This window comes from Phoxinus phoxinus, assembly GCF_949152265.1.
Source record: "Phoxinus phoxinus genome assembly, chromosome: 20".
Lineage (NCBI taxonomy): Eukaryota > Metazoa > Chordata > Actinopteri > Cypriniformes > Leuciscidae > Phoxinus > Phoxinus phoxinus.
The window spans coordinates 21887642-21906183 of NC_136895.1; the positions used below are offsets into that span (position 1 = coordinate 21887642).

Here is an 18542-nt window from a genome sequence, read left to right on the forward strand (position 1 = left end):
TCACCGTGATTTTCCCAAGACATGTTCCTGGATTAACATACTTTGTGGATCCTGGAATAACATTCCTGTCCGAAAATTAGTCCTAACCCTATCCCTAAATCTAACCCTACCCATAACTTATCCATAAAATCGGAGGGAAATGATAGGAACACAGATGTAGAAGCAGCAAACCCTGATTGTAAGCCTAAACTTGTCTCTCAAATCTGATTGGTTGGAATGTTAGGATCAACAAAGATGTTGATCCCTTGTCGTGTTTCTTCCCACAGGGCAAAGTACCAGGTCTGAAAAGTGATATGTGCGCACACATGGAGTTTATTTACTGGCCTGAATCCATACACACACACATCAAACATCACCATCTGGTCTGTGGTTTATGATGATACAATCAACAGAAACAGGAGGAGAGGAAAGAAGAGGAGAGGAGAGGAGGAGTTTATTTCCAAAACACAGCACAAACTGAATCTACAATAAAGAACAAAGTCCAAAGGGCAGACCAGCTGCCGTGCAGCTCAATAGAGCCTTCCATTGAGGTTTCAGCTATAATAAAATAAAAAAATAAAATAAAATAAAAAACCGCCTGAATGGTGGGAACTCTATTCTGCATTATTTCATTAAACTCGAAACCTCTACAGGTGCAAAATGATCACAACCAATGCTCAGGTAATCTTACAATGATTATTGTTCGGCTTTTCTTCAATCCACTTTTAATGTGAATTCAAATTAGACAATCATTCTCCTGAGACGTTCAGTTCATATATTGAGTTTCACTGTTGTCTATAGTTCACTGCTGTCACTGTTCTGTCCACACTCAGTAAGGATTTCTATAAGGAAGAAACATTCACTATTAGTAAACCTCTGTGCTGACAGTAGGCCTTCAGACCTTCATCTATTCATGAATGTGAAATATTTTAAGTAAAATCAGTAAAAGTGTGTGCGGACCTGTGGCAGATCTCTCGTCTGAAGACAGTAGATGATCTGTGTGTATTCTGACATGTTTTGCTGTTCTGTGATTGTCAGGTCTGCAAACACAAACACATTACCACACTTTTACAACATTTCAAATCCCTCAGTTCTCGCATCTCTAAAAAGCCAAGCATTGTTGATTCTTGTTTTATTAGGAGCTCTGTCACGTTCTCTTTTTGCCAGCAGTTGTGACATCTAATCTCTTCCACTCGCACACCATACATGCGTCAAAGTAGGCGGAGCAACTTTTCTCTTTTTATAGATTTGATGAGACCCGCTCGCGAGTGAGTGATGCATGTCTGCAATTTCCTGTGAAAACCATCCTGACAGGTCTAATATATAAACACTTGTAACGGGTTAACCAGTGAATCAATTGTAATACAAAACACGTCTTGGAAGAAGGATTGATGGTGTATACTATTGACTCATTTTGTTATTTTTTTCAAATTTGTCAATTTTGAAAAAGAAAAGTTACACAGTTTCCTGCCATCTAGTGGAACACGATCACATGACAATAGACAATAGAGTTTACAACATGACAGTGATGAACTGTCGAGATATTGAGAACTTCTAATACATTTTTCTGTTTTCCCACCAAAAATACAAGAATGCATTTATATAAACATAAACCATTTTATGAATTCAATTAAATGTTTTCTATTATTTAATTGTATTTATTTAATCATTTTAATATATAAACAAAACGTATATTAATATAATATCAATATAACGCCATATGGCGAACTTTGTCAGTTGTTGGTAATACTTGCCTTTTTGTTGCGCTCGACTGAATTTCCTGGAGCAACAGTATATGAGTATAACAGCTGACATGAACACCAACAGACACACACTGATTATTATTATCAGAATAAAATATGAATGCTTGTTCTGTTCTGTAATGAACACAGAGAAAAAAAACTTTCAGTCTTTCCATTATGAATTCAGACAAAAAAAGGTCTATAAATAGAAAATATCAGTCCAAACAAATCAGTAATATGAGCGCTGACGTACCTTCACATGTGTGACAGAGTTGCGTGATGTCCAGATGTGTGGTCTGGTGTGTGATGGGATTGTAGATCACACAGCTGTATGTGTTTTTATCCTGATATTCCACCTCCAGAGGTAGAGAGAGACTGATGCTGAGATCACACACACTGATGCTGGACAATACACTGATTCCTGCGTACCAGGAGAGAGTCACATGACTCACATTCAACACTGAACACACCAGTGAACATTTCTGTCTTGATGATCCTGATGATGATGATGATGATGAAGACGAAGAACACTGTGAAGAGTTACTGGTGATTACAGGAATGGGCAGACAAGCTAAAAAATATAAAAACAATGAATGTCAAATGACATTAATGACAACTCAAATGAAAATAATGCAATGCATTGTCTGAATGTAATTTTTTTTAAAGACAGTAAGTCAATAACATAGAACGTATTATAATTGAACACTAATTATATTTACGACTGAACACTTCACTCACCATACAAAGTAACATTGAATCTCTTCAGTGTTTTTCTACTTCTAATGATGGTCAGTTCATAAAGTCCAGTGTGTTCAGATCTGAGGTTTCTGATGGTCAGAGATCCAGTCTGATTGTCCATCTGGACTTTGTCTCTGAATATTCCATAATTACTGACAAATATAATGTTTATTTGGTCTCTTTTAAAGATTTCAGCTATTCGAGTGTTTTGAGTTCCAAACGTCCACAGTATCTGATCATCTCTCTGTACTTGAACATCAGTGTTTAGAGAGACAGAATCTCCCTCAGTCACTGACACTGACTTCACTTCATCCGTATCACCAAACACTCCTGAAACTATATAAAAAAATATCTAAAGAGTGCAGTTTGAATTAAAATAGTTTAACTCAAATTAAACAAGTCAAACACATAACATATTTGAAAATTAAAATATCCAAAATACATCAAATTAAATGAAATCCACTTACAATTTGTTACACACACACATAGACAGAAGACGGCAGCGTTTGTCATCATATTCAAAATGTCTCTGAAAGCAACAAACTCTTCGTAGTGCTGTGGTGTGATGAACAACAGAAATTCATGAAATATCCAACTACACACTCCACTTTCTAAAACTCTCAAAGGAAATTGTAAAATCCTTCTAAATCCTGAACAAAGTAGAACACACTGAACAACTGCAAATGTCTAATGAGACACAAAAAGGTTTGTAGAGTAAAAGGTTATACTGACCTAAAAAACAGACCAAAGGTTTTACCGCAGCTGTTAGCGTCGGAGCATGGAACTTCAAGTGAAAAAACAAACAAACAAGACAACAGATACTTTTCTGATGTTAGAGGTTTAAAATAATACATAATATAATGTGTATTTTAATAAGCGATCTCAAGGATCTTCAGTGTGTTTCTGCTTCTCTTGCATACAAAAAAACCTTCCCGTGAAATCAACAGATCTTCAACCCTGTCAAGTTAACATGTAAACCACAGGATCACACAATCGAAACTAATGTCTGTATTGTCTGATGCTGGGATTCATAAAAAAATAAAATACAATGGCCTTGAATAGTCTTGCATGCACTCTATAAAGGCCACTGCATTACCCATCTCATCTCATCTCATCTCATCTCATCTCATCTCATCTCATCTCATCTCATTTCATCTCACCTCAGCGTGTCCAACTTACTTATAAGTTTAGTGGAGGCAAACACAATCAGTACAGAGTGGAAGTTTAGAAATCTTTATTTCACAGCAAATACACAAAACACAGCATACTGATTACAACACTGTTATAAAGTACAGTACTGTGCACTGAAAGCGTTTGTAAAAAAAACAACAACAACAACAACAACACTTTAGCATGACATTACATCAGCCCACTATTTAACATCACTTAATGGCATGGAAGCATTCAGTAGAGAATGTCTCTTTGCAAAATCTTCTTGCCTGGTGATTACATCACAACGTTTAATGTGTAAACACACACACAGTGTGTACCATATACACTGACATGACAATAATCAAGATATCAGATTACCATTATAAGATATTTTCCTCAGATCTTGTCATTAATGGAGAAATATGCTTTTGCTCCTCAGGTTGTGCAGTTACAGTGTACAGTACCAGCAGAGACTAACTTGACCATGATCCATGATAACCAGCCAAATCCATCACAGTGATTCTTGTAAGTCTCTCTCACGGTCAGCAGAGGGAGGCCTTGGCTATACTATATTCAACAGGCTACTAAACGCATGTTGCTCTCATTACACATACTTCCTAAGCGAAATCTTGATGGTTGCATCTACTTTTCTGAGTTTACTTCTTTCTCTTTATCCCTTTTTGTCCTGACTCTTGGAATAGGATCGTGTAGATGGGTGTATAATAATACTGACAACTAAGCACGCAAAGCAGCTGTACTCACGTCTAGACATGACCGAGTAATGAAACATTGCAGGTGTGCTCCAACATGCTCTGTCTGTCCTTTAAAAAAAATGAGCCGTACAATAACAGACTGTGCTTATAATCTCAAAACAACACTTGAATACTCTGTCTGCTCCCGTCTATTAGTCTCCTGTAAGAAAAGAAAGAAAATCAAGAGATAGAGCTGATACTAGTACACGCTTAAAGCAGAAAGATGAAAGAGCAAATTCACAAAATAACATCAGCTGTAAAGAAAATGTAGCAAAAATGTTCCACAAAAGCTGTTAAAATGGGAAGTTAAATATATTAGAGAATTCAATGTATCACTATCAATAAAATCCCATCTAGTTAACCCTTTCACACGTAAGTTTAAAATATTCGAATTGACCCCCCAGCGTGAGTTTTTCAAGGCGACCGTTATTTCGAATCTGTCACTTTATTGTTTCCATGGTGACGTGTCACTGCTTGTCACGTGACACAGCGCAACCACAACACAGCGCTGAATGAATGCTGAATCTGCTTTTATTTAATTTTTCCTTTTTTATTCTAAATATTCACACATTTATTAGCTATAGTATGAAACACTGATATTCCGATTGTCAAATATGTGCATGTGGATGTGTTTTGTTGTATAAAGCGATTGCGTTAGTTGAGCTGTAGGCTATGCGCGATGGTCGGCGCCATGTTAGTTTGTACAGGTCAGAGAATCGGATCTGTTGGATTTACAACACGTCAATTCATCCACTTCTCCCGAAATACATGAAAGTAAGTGGCTGGTGAACTGGGAGAAGAATAGGGTAAAATGTAAAACTACTTACACAACGTGTATCTGATATGAATAAAACGTGTCGTCTTAGTTTTTATAATATAAAGGATTATTATTGCCGCTTTCTTAGACATCAGTGTGTATTTTACAAACTAAAAAAAATGTGATTCTGAAATGTCTGAAACGTAAAATAAACATTATGTGGTTGGAAACACTGATTAGTTGTGATATATGACAAGCACTGAGCGCGTCTGTCTCCGGCTCAGCGCCAGCCAACGCGCCAAAGCACGTTTGAATTTAGCAGTTGATCACGTGATGCACTGAGCGTTCTAATCACACCGGTGTGATCATACGCTCCAGGGACCAGCCAAGACTGATCACACCGGTGTGATCGTACGTGCGAAAGGGTAAATAAAATGAGAGCTTCACTATCATGTAAGGACATGCACAAAATCCACAGAAGAACTGGACTGATGCCGAGTCACGCATATGCAAAACCAACAGCATATCATGAGGGTGATGTGAGAACATAAAAACATGGTAAAATTGAATTGTTATTACTTAGGCCACAAGCATCAACGCAATAAGAACAATTATTCATGGCGCCTGAGTGTTAAATTATGCAACATCATGCATATAAAAATCAGCCACAAGCAGATACGCAAAAAACAAAAAAAACAAAAAACAGACTCAGTGTTTTTCTACCACCAGACAAAGAGATTTAGGTAAATAACAAATGTATCTTACCGTATCTGAAGCTCTGCGTTTGGTAAATGTCGCATCAGTATAAATGACCCCTTCCTCGGTCGTCTGAGCTGTTTAATAATCAATTTAGACATTTAGAAATGTGTTTGCACTATACTTCTGCAAAAATTATACATGGCAACAAGTCGCTACTTGCCTTCTTGTTTTGCATGTTTGTAGTTTTTATGGCAATAATACATCAACACAATCCCCGCTATGATCACTATCAGCAATACAACAATTATTAGTGTAGGAAATAAATGTTGTCTGGCTCCTGCAATGCACAAGACAACAACATACATTACTGTAAATAAGTATAAAAATGAGGAGTATAAATACACAAGGGGGACGAGCAACTGAACTGGATACAGGTAAAAACAATGGGTAACTATGGAAACAAATAATTAATAGACACCATGGAAACAAACATAACTAAAACACAGGAAACTCAAACTCAGAAATGACAGAAATAAGAAAAACTTGAAAATCTCAGAGCAGAAATGATCAAACTTGGTTGTGACAATAAGAATATATCCATAAAATGTATGTTATAGTGGGGAAAACGCTAGTCAAATGCACCGAAGGGTGTGATTAGTAAAATGCTTAAATGTGTAAATTGCATGTGAATGTGTGCAATGCTCAACTAAAAGATGCAGTTTGTTGAATGCTGACGTACCTGGACATGTGTGACAGAGATCAGTGGTGTTGAGGCGTTTAGTCTGGTTGCTGAATGAATAAGACACTACACAGCTGTATGAATCATCCAGACACTGAATCTCCAGAGGTAGAGAGAGACTGATGCTGAGATCAGACACACTGATGCTGGACAATACACTATTTCCTTTGTACCAGGAGAGAGTCACATGACTCACATTCAATGCTGAACACACCAGTGAACAATTCTGCTCTGATGATCTTTCTGACACTGAAGGTTTTTGTGGAGAATCACTGATGACAGGAACCGTTAAAAGCGCTAAAAAAAATTAAGACATTTTTTTAGGAAGAATCAGTCATTGAGATGTCTCTAAAGATTATGAATATAAAAATACCAATGCATCTTAATATGCTCTAAAACTACTATAAGGCATGAACAAGGGCAACTTGACAGAAGTTTTTCGATTATACAAAATAATATACATTTTTCATTTTTATTAAGAATAATTCCTGACACTAACAGCCTTCAATCATCCACATACTAGACCAAAATAAACAATTTATGATTTACTCACCATAGACAGCAACATTAAAACTCCTGTGTTTGACCCCTCCATTGATGACCTGTAGTTTATAAAGTCCAGAGTGTAATCTGTTGATGTCTGTGATGGTCAGAGATCCTGTCTTCTCATCTATCTTTAATCTGTCTCTGAATCTCTCCTTCTCACCACTATAATATATAGAGATGATCCGTTTATAGATTTCAGCGACACGAGTCTCTGAATTGTGAAATCGAAATGTCCACAGTATCTGGTCATCTCTCTGTATTTCAGTAACACCAGTGTTTAAAGTGACAGAATCTCCCTCCATCACTGATATCGTCTCAGGTTCATCTGTATAAACACCAGACACACCTGGAACAAAAGAGTCAGCACAACAGACACAGATTATCAGATATCTTTCAGAGTTTATTTGGAGAAAGACCGAATAAAACACCAAAATTATTTCTTAAACCTAAGATTTTAAACAAAGTACACAAAAGCTAAAGATACAACAACAACAACAACAACAAAGCATAAAGCTTCATCCGGACATGTCTACACAAGCTGCACCCATAATTAAATAAGATCGATCATCTTACCATTTGCTGTTGAGTTGGCAACAGTATTTGAATGTAGTTGCTGCTGTGTCAACTTTAAAACTGCAAAAGACTTTAACAGTTTAATGAAACAGCTAAAAAGTTACATAAATAATATAATGATACTGTAAAACCCTAATAAGTTGAGACTACTCAAATGATTTGAGGAAAGTGATTCCCTCAGTTCAACTGAATAATGGGGGAAATTAACAACTCCTTTTATTTAATTTGACCTAATGTGGTATTTTCATTGAATTAACTTTAACGTTTAAGTAGGCTACATATAGACTACATTCAAACTTCAAAAATAGACCAAAATCAAACTTCACAGTTTATATTTTGTTGTTTACTTGTATTGAATAAATTATTAATCTTAATTAATAATCTTAAAGTCTTGTTTTTCACATCAACAGCTTTATTAGGGTTCGCAACATAGTTGAACATCTAGAATGTATACTGATATAACATCATATTAACATTTAATCAATAAAAAATATACATGCAGTAAAATTAATCCATTTAAAAAAAAAATCAATATGTGTTATGTGTCCAGTTAATTACAAAAAATACGAGTCACCTTCACTGGTAAATAAAGAAGTATTTTCAAGAACTTTACATATATCAAATGTTTTAGAGGACCTTTTAGATAGCATAAGGTCATAGGCTGGAATACAAACACATTATATGTGTAAGGAAAAGAGTTAGAATTATCTAAATATTTGCAATTTTGCATGATTTTGTTATGCACTTAATAGTAATTCACCTAATATATCTACACATATTATGATCTGCATTTTCTATAAAATTTATGAAAATGTTTATTGATATTGTTTTTGTTATTAGTGTCCAATATTAGGCAGGAAAAACAGCACAATTTTTTTTCCCCATTTATATTATAGCCTATTGCGTAGGCATACTAGAGGATTAAAAGTGTGTAATTGACACAAAAGCACACTGCAATGAACAACAACAGACACGTTTGTCATCTGGCTAAAAAAAAACTTAATTTCCAAGAATTATGACCATTCTAGAACTATAAAGACATAAACAAAAATGCATAAACTTACCTCCTAAAAGTAATGAGCAAAAACATTAAGATGTGTAAACCATCTTCTTTAACAGCTCAAACCGTTTGTAAGCATAAAACGCAACATTATGCAACACTAGTTGTCTTTTCTATAGACGGTAAGAAAAGAGGTTGGCTTTTCTGAGAAAAAAAAAAAAACGCGTACTACTTCCAAGGGACTCACCATACGCAAATTAAATCATTCAGAGCTGAACAAATTTCGCGGAAACCCGTTATTTATTTCGTGGCAAAGAGCGCTCATTTAAATGGTTATGGACCCTTTATTTTGGCAGAAAATTCTTAGGGACACTTCAGGTCAGAGCTACTCCGTTCAGGGTAAGATCCGAATAATAGGCTCGTTTGAGATGAGCCTCGTCTGAAATGTATGCGAGAGTCTGCAGTGAGGGGAGCAGTGAAACTGCAGGCAAGACGGACGACCTCCATCAAAGGCAGTCACATGTCGCTGCTAATATCGTGTTACTAATACACTGGGTGTAATTTAGGTTATGTTGATTTTAGATGAAAATAGGCTGCATGACGAACAACTTACAAGACACCAAAAGTATTTAACTACATTCGAAAGACATGTTTGTCAATCATTTTTTACTTAAATACAGATATATTATATATATATATATATATATATATATATATATATATATATTAGAAATATGACAACAATCACTTATTAGATAGCCTAGCATTGCCAGAGAGTTTGGGAATATTTAATAGAGTTTTAAAATAAAACATTTGAAAATAGATAAAAAATCAATTAAAAAAGAAAACACACAAAAGCATTAAGCTGTGTCTCCAGAAAGTCGTTTCCCATCCTGCTTTAAAGACGGGTGCACAATACGGTTTTGGCCATGGTTTAGTCGTCTGAGATAAATTTAGCAAATCCTAAAAGATTCTTCTGATCCTAGGCTAAAATCAGTTGTCTTTGATCGTTAGTTTGAAGTGTTCACCAACAGCCGATTAATGACCATTGCGATCAATTTTTGAAATTCTGGCTGTCAGGAGATTTGACTCACAGTCCTGCTGCAGTGTGACTTCTCCTACTATGACCATCAAAAACTGTCTTCGCTTTTTTAAAGGGGACATAACATGAAAATCTGACCTTTTCCGTGTTAAGTGCTATAACAAAAGTTAAAGCACTTTAAAGTTATAGCAAAAGTTTAAGTGCTATGACAAACTTACAGGGGTTAAAATTTAGTTGAAACATTGTTCCTGAACCTTATGACCCCATCGTTTATCTGTGCACTGCACATTTGATGGAGGCCAGCTTGTTTTCTCTTGCTTATGTAAGCTCTCACTTCTGTTCACTGCTCCTTGGGAAAATTAACCACGGTTTTGTGATGCTGTTTGTATTGCCTTAGTTTTCTGACAAATATCACGATTAAATGGTGGATAACATTGTATGATGCATAAGTAACTTTCCTGTGAAATCTGTTCTGCATGATCCTCTTGTGCGTCAACATTGTCAGGGTCTGAATCGGACTGGAATTGGTTTGAAATTGCATTACGCACGGCTCAGTTTGTTGTTAGGATGACAGTCTAAAAAAGTACATTTTAGGCTGGTTTGCCTCAGCAGTCTAACAGCGCTCGACAATCACAAAACGATGGCCAACCAAAAGCAATTGAAATGGCGGGTTTACTGTTCACAGGGCGTTTCCAAATTTTGGGGCGTTTTCAAACTAGGCGTTTTTCAACCTCTTTGCCTGATTTTGCCTGAGTGGGAGAAACACACTGAGAGAGATTCCCTGCATATGAATACAAGAGATTTGCTGTAAACTAGCAGTTATTTAACGTTTCATTTGTGTGAACTGAATTCTGAAAGCGATTTCAGTGATATCGTTCCTAGTTGTAGTGTTTGGGCTAATCTTTTCCATTTAGAAGTTTTTTTTTACAACAAATTTTTTATCGTTAGCCTTATAGTTATCATCCTTGATGTGAACGGGCCTTTGGTGTTTGTAGTACGAAATGCAGTGAGCTGAATGAACGCAGTTCAACACAGAATGCTTTTTCAATCTTAGAAACACGAGATGCAGTGCAATGAGTGCATGAATAAAAAAAACGTGCAGTTCATTCCACGTGAAAGATGAAGATCATGACCGGCCAAGCCGATTTGGCTCCTATAAACATTGTTGTATTTATATTTTCAACAGTAGTTTGCAGTTAGGCTGTTTACTCAGATGCTAAAGTTAAGGGACAATCCACCCTGCACCTTAACCCACCAAACCACACACTCTACGCATGTACCCTTGCCAATAGCCTCCTTATAGGTTAGACCACAGAACATCTCACTTTGACTTTAACTTAGTTGGAAAGTGTCACTGTCCATGAAAAGCATCTTTATTTTGATCGCTGCAAACATGCAAACAAACGAAAAATGTACTGTGTTGAAGAAATGTGCAACACAAAATGCACAAATCTGAAAAAATTATGCATTGCAGAGTATTGAAACTGACAGTGAATTTACATTTGCACACTGAATTTAAGAACATTTATTCCATTTGCATTTACATTTGTGATGTACAACTGTTCTGGTCCATACAAAGAAAGTAAAAGGGATCCAAAACTTTAAAGCCCTTTGACTTTAATTTTACGGACACAAACACAGAGACATTTATGTAAAATCTCCTTATTAAGAAAGCCATAAGGTTTATAACGGCATGAGGGTGATTACATGAAAATAATGAGAGAATGGAAACAAATGTCTGTGTTGTGAGGCTGGCATTTCCTCTGTCTCTCACTTCCACACAAACCACATCCTGTGAAACTCATGTTATGAAGAACCAAGAAAAAACATAATCCTATCTTGAACCTATGTTGTCTTTACAAAAACATATACAACAATAAACTATACTTTTTTTAAAAACTAACATTAAACAAAATTAAAACAAGTAAAAATAAAGTCAATTTTAGTGTAGAAAAAAGACATTTTAGTGTTTTTTCATGCATTTGACAACATTTACATATTGAAATCACAAATAATATAAACCGTTTCATATTAAAAAAACAAGTTAGATTAGCCTATATAATAATGCCTTGGGAAATATGTCTTAATATATTTTGAGTAAGACAAAACAAGCAATAGAATAAGCTAAAAATAACAAAAAAATAAAATCAAGGTGTTTTCTTTGGACATTTTTATGAAAATAGTATTTGTTGCTATGTTAAACTCAAATATTGAACATGTTTTTAAGTTTACACAAATTAGCTTTAGGTCAAACACTGAATAGACACACCATGAATTACTAAACATAAATGGAAACGGCCTGAGGTCAATCCATAAAACAAATGCTGAGTTCAGAGTCAAGAAAACCAACAACAACAACACACTCCAAATCCCTCCGCCTCTAAGCGGGCACTATTTTAACATTAGTCTATGTATGCAACATTATATACTACAGTGTTAACACAAGGTCAAGCAAACATTTAAGCTACAGTATATAAAATAAAAAACAAAAAACATGCAAATCAGACTTTGATCTAACTAAAATGTTGGGTTCCCAGGGTGATGGCACAAATCAAAATTTGCTGTGCAAAGTTCAGCAAAGTTACACGTAAGCGGTTATGCAAAGTTTATGCAAAACAACCATTAAAAAAAAGCATGTCATAAAATCTAAATCTGCAATCTAAACTAATTCCAAATGCAAATTCTCAACAAAAACATACAGGTAAAAATTCATGAACGAGCAGATGAAGACTTCCTACAAGACAAAAACAGCCATTAAGAAATGTAACCATGCTGTCTTTTACTAAAATAACTATATAGTTCCACCATGGTATAAAGTGACTAACTTAAAACCATGACAATATAAATTATAATATATATATTTTTTTATATTAGTTATTCATAATGACAAAGGCAATGTGAATGCATGACTACTTCTGTCGCTTCTCCTTCCTCACTCACACCATGGACTACATTTCCCACATTCCCAGACATTAAATGTTCAGTTTTCAGATAATAAAATTCACATATTAAAGTGAATTAAATGTAATAATAATTATATTAACAATAATAATAAGTAAATGCTGGTCTAATTATTTTATGGTTTCATACTGCTTATATGGCATAAAATATGGTCATGCAATATATGTTAGTAAATGGACTTGAACTTCCATAAACCAGTCGAGTAGTGGTCTGGGTTCAAACATCCGACATGCAAAGTGCAGCATCACGTGACTGGAATGAAAGCAAGGCCAGATAATGTCTAATGGCGCTTTTCCATTACCAGTACCAGCTCGTCTCGTCTCGACTCGCTTTTCGCTCCGTTTTCCATTGCAGATAGTACCTCCACAAGAGTACCTGGTCGTCATAGCGACGCGACACACAACCGCTACCCACACACACAGGACAATGGAGGAAATCGAGTGTATGCTGTTTTACATAATATTAGTAATGGGTATATCACGCAATCTCTGGACAAACTATTTAAAAATGACGGGGTTATTCAGGATACTCGCATGTGATGACTATAATGCGTTAAGAGCTCGCTCAAGTACTGCGGAGCTAAACCATTTAGTGCTTTGTAAGTGATCAGCAATATTTTTAAATTTATACGATGTTTAATAGGCAGCCAATGCAGTGTTGACAGAACAGGGCTAATATGGTCATACTTCCTGGTTCTAGTAAGAACTCGAGCTGCTGCGTTTTGAACTAGCTGTAGTTTGTTTATTAAGCGTGCAGGGCAACCACCCAGTAGAGCATTACAATAATCTAGCCCTGAGGTCATAAACGCATGAACTAATTGTTCTGCATTATTCATTGAGAGCATATGACGTAATTTAGATATATATTTTTAAGATGGAAGAAAGCGGTTTTACAGATATTAGACACATGACTTTCAAATGAAAGATTGGTATCAAAGAGCACACCCAGGTTCCTAACCGACGACGAAGACTTAACAGAGCAGCCATCAAGTGTTAGACAGTACTCTAGGTTATTACGTGTGGAAGTTTTTTGTCCAATAATTAGAATCTCTGTTTTTTCTGAATTTAGTAGTAGAAAATTACTAGTCATCCAATTTTTTATATCAGCTATGCATTCCGTTAATTTTGTGAATTGGTAGGTTTCGTTAGGTTTTGAAGAAATATACAGCTGAGTATCGTCGGCATAACAGTGAAAGCTAATTCCATGTTTCCTAATGATATCTCCTAATGGTAGCATATACAGAGTGAACAGCAGCGGTCCTAGTACTGAGCCTTGTGGTACGCCATACTGAACTTGTGATTGATAAGACATCTCTTCATTTACTGCTACAAACTGATAACGGTCAGATAAGTATGATTTAAACCATGCTAGTGCAATTCCACTAATGCCAACATAATGTTCGAGTCTATTTAAAAGGATGTTGTGGTCAATGGTGTCAAATGCAGCACTAAGATCCAGTAAAACTAATAGAGAGATACAACCACGATCGGATGATAAGAGCAAATCATTTGTGACTCTAACGAGAGCTGTCTCGGTACTATGGTACGGTCTAAATCCGGACTGAAAATCCTCGCAGATATCATTTCTTTCTAGAAAGGAACACAGTTGTGAGGATACTGCTTTTTCTAATATCTTTGACAGAAATGGCAGATTAGAGATCGGCCTGTAATTGACTAGTTTTGTACGATCAAGTTGCTGTTTTTTAACAAGCGGTTTAATCATAGCTAGCTTAAAGGTTTTTGGTACGTATCCCAGAGACAAAGATGAATTAATGATATTAAGAAGAGGATCTATGACATCTGGAAGCATCTCTTTCAGCAGCTTAGTCGGTATAGGGTCTAACATGCACGTTGTCGATTTAGATGATTTGACAAGTTTGCAAAATTCTTCCTCTCCTATAGCAATGAATGAATCAAATTTTCCCTCAGGGAGACTACAATGCACTTCCTGATGCGATACTGTATTAGACGGTTGCATAGTTATAATTTTGTCCCTGATATTATCGATCTTATAAGTGAAGAAGTTCATAAAGTCATTACTGCTGTGTTGCTTGGAAACTTCTGGGCTTGAAGCTTTCTTTTTCGTTAGTTTAGCCACTGTTTCAAATAAATACCTAGGATTATGTTTATTTTCTTCTAATAGGGTTGAAAAATAAGCAGATCTAGCAGCTTTTAAAGCCTCTCTGTAAGCAATCGAGCTCTCCTTCCATGAAATCCGAAACACCTCTAGTTTTGTTTTCTTCCAGTTGCGCTCCATTTTTCTGGCTGCTCTCTTAAGGGCCTGAGTGTGCTCGTTGTGCCACGGCGTTGGACTATGTTCTTTAATCTTCTTTAAGCGCAGTGGAGCAACTGTGTCTTAAGTGCTGGAAAAGAGAGAGTTAAAAGTTTCTGTTGCAATATCAAGTTCTTCTAAGCTATCCGGGATGCTGAGATGATGAAACTGATTAGGAAGATTATTGATAAAGCAATCTTTAGTGGCAGAAGTGATCGGTCTAACATATTTATAACACGGAGTCGGCTTTGCAGCCTTGGCTAAATGTAATTTACACGAGACTAGATAATGATCTGAGATGTCATCGCTCTGTTGCAGTATTTCAACGGCATCAACATCTATTCCATGTGATAGTATTAGATCTAGAGTATGATTACGACAATGAGTCGGTCCTGACACGTGTTGTCTAACTCCAATTGAGTTTATAATGTCTTTAAATGCCAATCCCAATGCATCTTTTTCATTATCTATGTGTATATTAAAATCACCAACAATTAGTACTTTATCTGCAGCCAATACTAATTCTGATAGAAAGTCCGCAAATTCTTTTATAAAGTCTGTATGGTGCCCTGGTGGCCTGTATACAGTAGCCAGCAGAATTTTCAAACGTGATTTATCGTTTACACTATATATTTTTACATTAAGCACCAACACTTCAAAAGAATTATATTTACAACTAGATTTCTTAGTGGTTTTGAAAATATTACTATAAATTACAGCAACACCTCCTCCTTTGCGTTTCAGACGAGGTTCATGTTTATAACCGTAATCTTGTGGGGTTGACTCATTTAAAGCAATGTAATCGTTTGGTTTTAGCCAGGTTTCTGTTAAACACAGCACATCTAGGTTATAATCTGTAATCATATCATTAACTATTAGCGCTTTTGAAGTAAGAGATCGAATATTCAGCAACCCAAGCTTTATCATTTGCTCATCCGTATTATATCTGTTTTTTATTTGTCTGCCGTGTTTTTACGTCACATTTTAGTATCGCCTCAGCTCGCTCAGAAACTCGCCGGAGGTGCTACGAAAAAAAGTATCTGGAAGCAGGTACCGGTACAACTTTTACACAGTGGAAAACCAAACAAAGGCGAGGCGAGCTGGTACTGTGTAGTGGGAAACCGCCATAATAGGAAGAGAATTGGCACTCTCTGGTTACTTCCGGTTTCTGGACTGGCTGCAGTAACACGTCTCTGTCCATGCGGGGGCGCTCGCAGGCTAGTGCAGAATGAATGGGAGTCTATGGGGTTTCACCCCCAGAATCCACTTTTCTCAGGATGTCATTTTTTGTCAAGTAATTTGAAAGTTGCATTCAAAAGGGCGGGCTAAGATAATACACTCAGCTGAAAATTTCATTTTTAAGTTATCTGTTCTAAAAATCTGTTAAAAAAATGTGATGACGTCACATATTTTCATACTGCCAGAGGTGCTGCTTTACGGCAATTTCTGAGTCACTTCGGCAACGATAACACCAGCTGGTAGGTACGGCTCTTTCGGATGTGCTGTCTCACTGAACTCTTCAAGATAAACTAAGCTTTCTTCTTCTTGTTACTGGCCACCGCCACCTTGTGTGCATTCTACATGGGTGATGCTTCTGTATATTCTTTTTATTTTATATACATTCTTTCCCTCTTCTCTCCTTTTATTTGTGGATGTAATGACTCACCCACCTTCTGCTGGCGCTGCGTGTTCAGCTCCTCCAACTTCCGCCCTGGGATCCTCAGCCTTCAAGATGGGCAGAAGCATCACAATCCCCATACATTATATCCAATGCTCTAGTATTCTTAAAATTGTTTAAATCAGCCCCATATATCTGAGAATCTCTCAATCCCTTTCCCGTGACATTTACTGGTCTATCCTTTATATTATTAAATAAATTACTAAATGTAATAAATGTCATATTTATTACATTTAAAAAAATACATGCTCTACTCTTTCTAAAACATAAAATTATCACACATAGCCTTTCATGCTTTCCCATTATTGCAAGTGTTGAATTTAATCCTGTGTGTCCTAATCTTAATCATTACTTCTTCCTTTCTGTACCTTCCATAACACTTTTCTTTTCCTACTAATTTTTCAATATTATAATACCATCTCCCTGTTCAGCTATTTTCCCACCTCTGTTGCCATTTATTTACTAGTTTCTTTTTAATCACTGATTTTACCTCTCTTTTCCCCAGTGGGACTTTTATATCCATTAAGGTTTTTGTTAATGCCTTTTTTTTTGCTAATTTGTCAGCGGTTTCATTTCCTACTATCCCAGTGTGTGCCGGTATCCAACAGACATACACTGTTATACCCTCTGTTTTCAATCTGTACAATAATGTATAATCTGTACAATTCCATCATTAAATCTTCTCTGTCACTTCTTGTAGACATTATATACGTTTAAGAGCTGACGATGAATCTGAACAGATCACAGTCCTTTGGCGTAGTCTGTTCAATCTAGCCCTTCTATTATTGCAATTAGCTCTGTGGAATATACAGACAGTTTATCAGTTATTCTTAGACTTATTTTTGTCATAATTCTCGGGATATATGTAAGCAATAAGGTATGGCTAGAGGCAATAATCACTTTGATTTCTCTTTCCACAATCTCCTTACTGGCTTCACTTATATTTCTCATTTTATTAATTGTTTGCTCACAATCAGATACATCACCCATGCTGCTTTTCTTTTTCCTTTTATTATATCTCACTTCTTGATAATTCATCCCTTGATCACCAATCACCATCCAAATTGTCTCCCCACGCCGATCTCCTCGACGCCACTCCTCCGTTCCCCCCCCTTTCGTGTTTCCGATTCAGTGTACAACCCCAGATTTCCTGGATCCTCCCTAAACGAAGCTTTTTGAAACTTGAATCAATGTAACCATAGACCGTATGAATTTAAACCAATTGCTTCGGAAAATGATTCACTGTTTCACAGCGCTCGAAACGCAACACACGCTAGTGACCTCTACTGGACAAACAGTGTAAATGCAACGAAAACATCCATTACAGCTTTTACAAACGTTTTATTCAAAGTGTAATCTATTAAATGTAATTTACAAACCCCTTAATAATATGAAATGTCTATATAGTAGGTTTTATGTATAACCATTGACATTTCAGCTCGTTTCGAAACAGTTTTGTTCACTGAAATCCTGTAGCCAAACTTTTGCAGTTTATTTTATACACGCTCCGAATCACTGGTTTGAAGCAAATTATTCGCAAACGATTAGAAGATTTACGAATCATTGGCGTTTCGAAAGCGCAGATTTGATAGGGTCAGATGTTAGAGGCATTTTTGTAACGTGACTCACATTCAAAATTGAACACAACAGCACACATTAGAAACGGATTATCTTGATGATGAAGAAGAACATTGTGAAGAGTCTCTGCCGAAGGTGACATCAGGCAGACATAAACATGAGGGAAACTAATAATCCGTTTATTAATTTAGGACAAGGACAACCTTAGGCTATTGATCATATTTTTTTTAAAAGATTGTTGATCATTGAAGTTCAATAAATGTACAAACATATGTTTAACAAGTCTGCCTTTTTTCACTCCTCCCCTTACTGCAGCCGCCTCGTTGTGGAAATTA

The 18542-nt window shown here is 36.1% G+C and overlaps 1 protein-coding gene across 1 annotated transcript; it reads right to left on the bottom strand.

Annotated features, from left to right (window-relative positions):
- Window positions 1–293: 293 nt before the first annotated feature.
- Window positions 294–16697, bottom strand: LOC306988225 (uncharacterized protein; the record flags this gene model as incomplete). The annotated part of the gene is made up of 12 exons (XM_079593032.1): window positions 294–821; window positions 940–1019; window positions 1734–1856; window positions 1975–2292; window positions 2460–2795; window positions 2927–3146; window positions 5886–5953; window positions 6040–6156; window positions 6559–6855; window positions 7112–7543; window positions 8742–8744; window positions 16622–16697. 12 exons carry the CDS (start codon window positions 16695–16697, stop codon window positions 765–767), a joined length of 2127 nt encoding a protein of 708 aa, XP_079449158.1. The 3' UTR covers window positions 294–764.
- Window positions 16698–18542: the final 1845 nt, after the last annotated feature.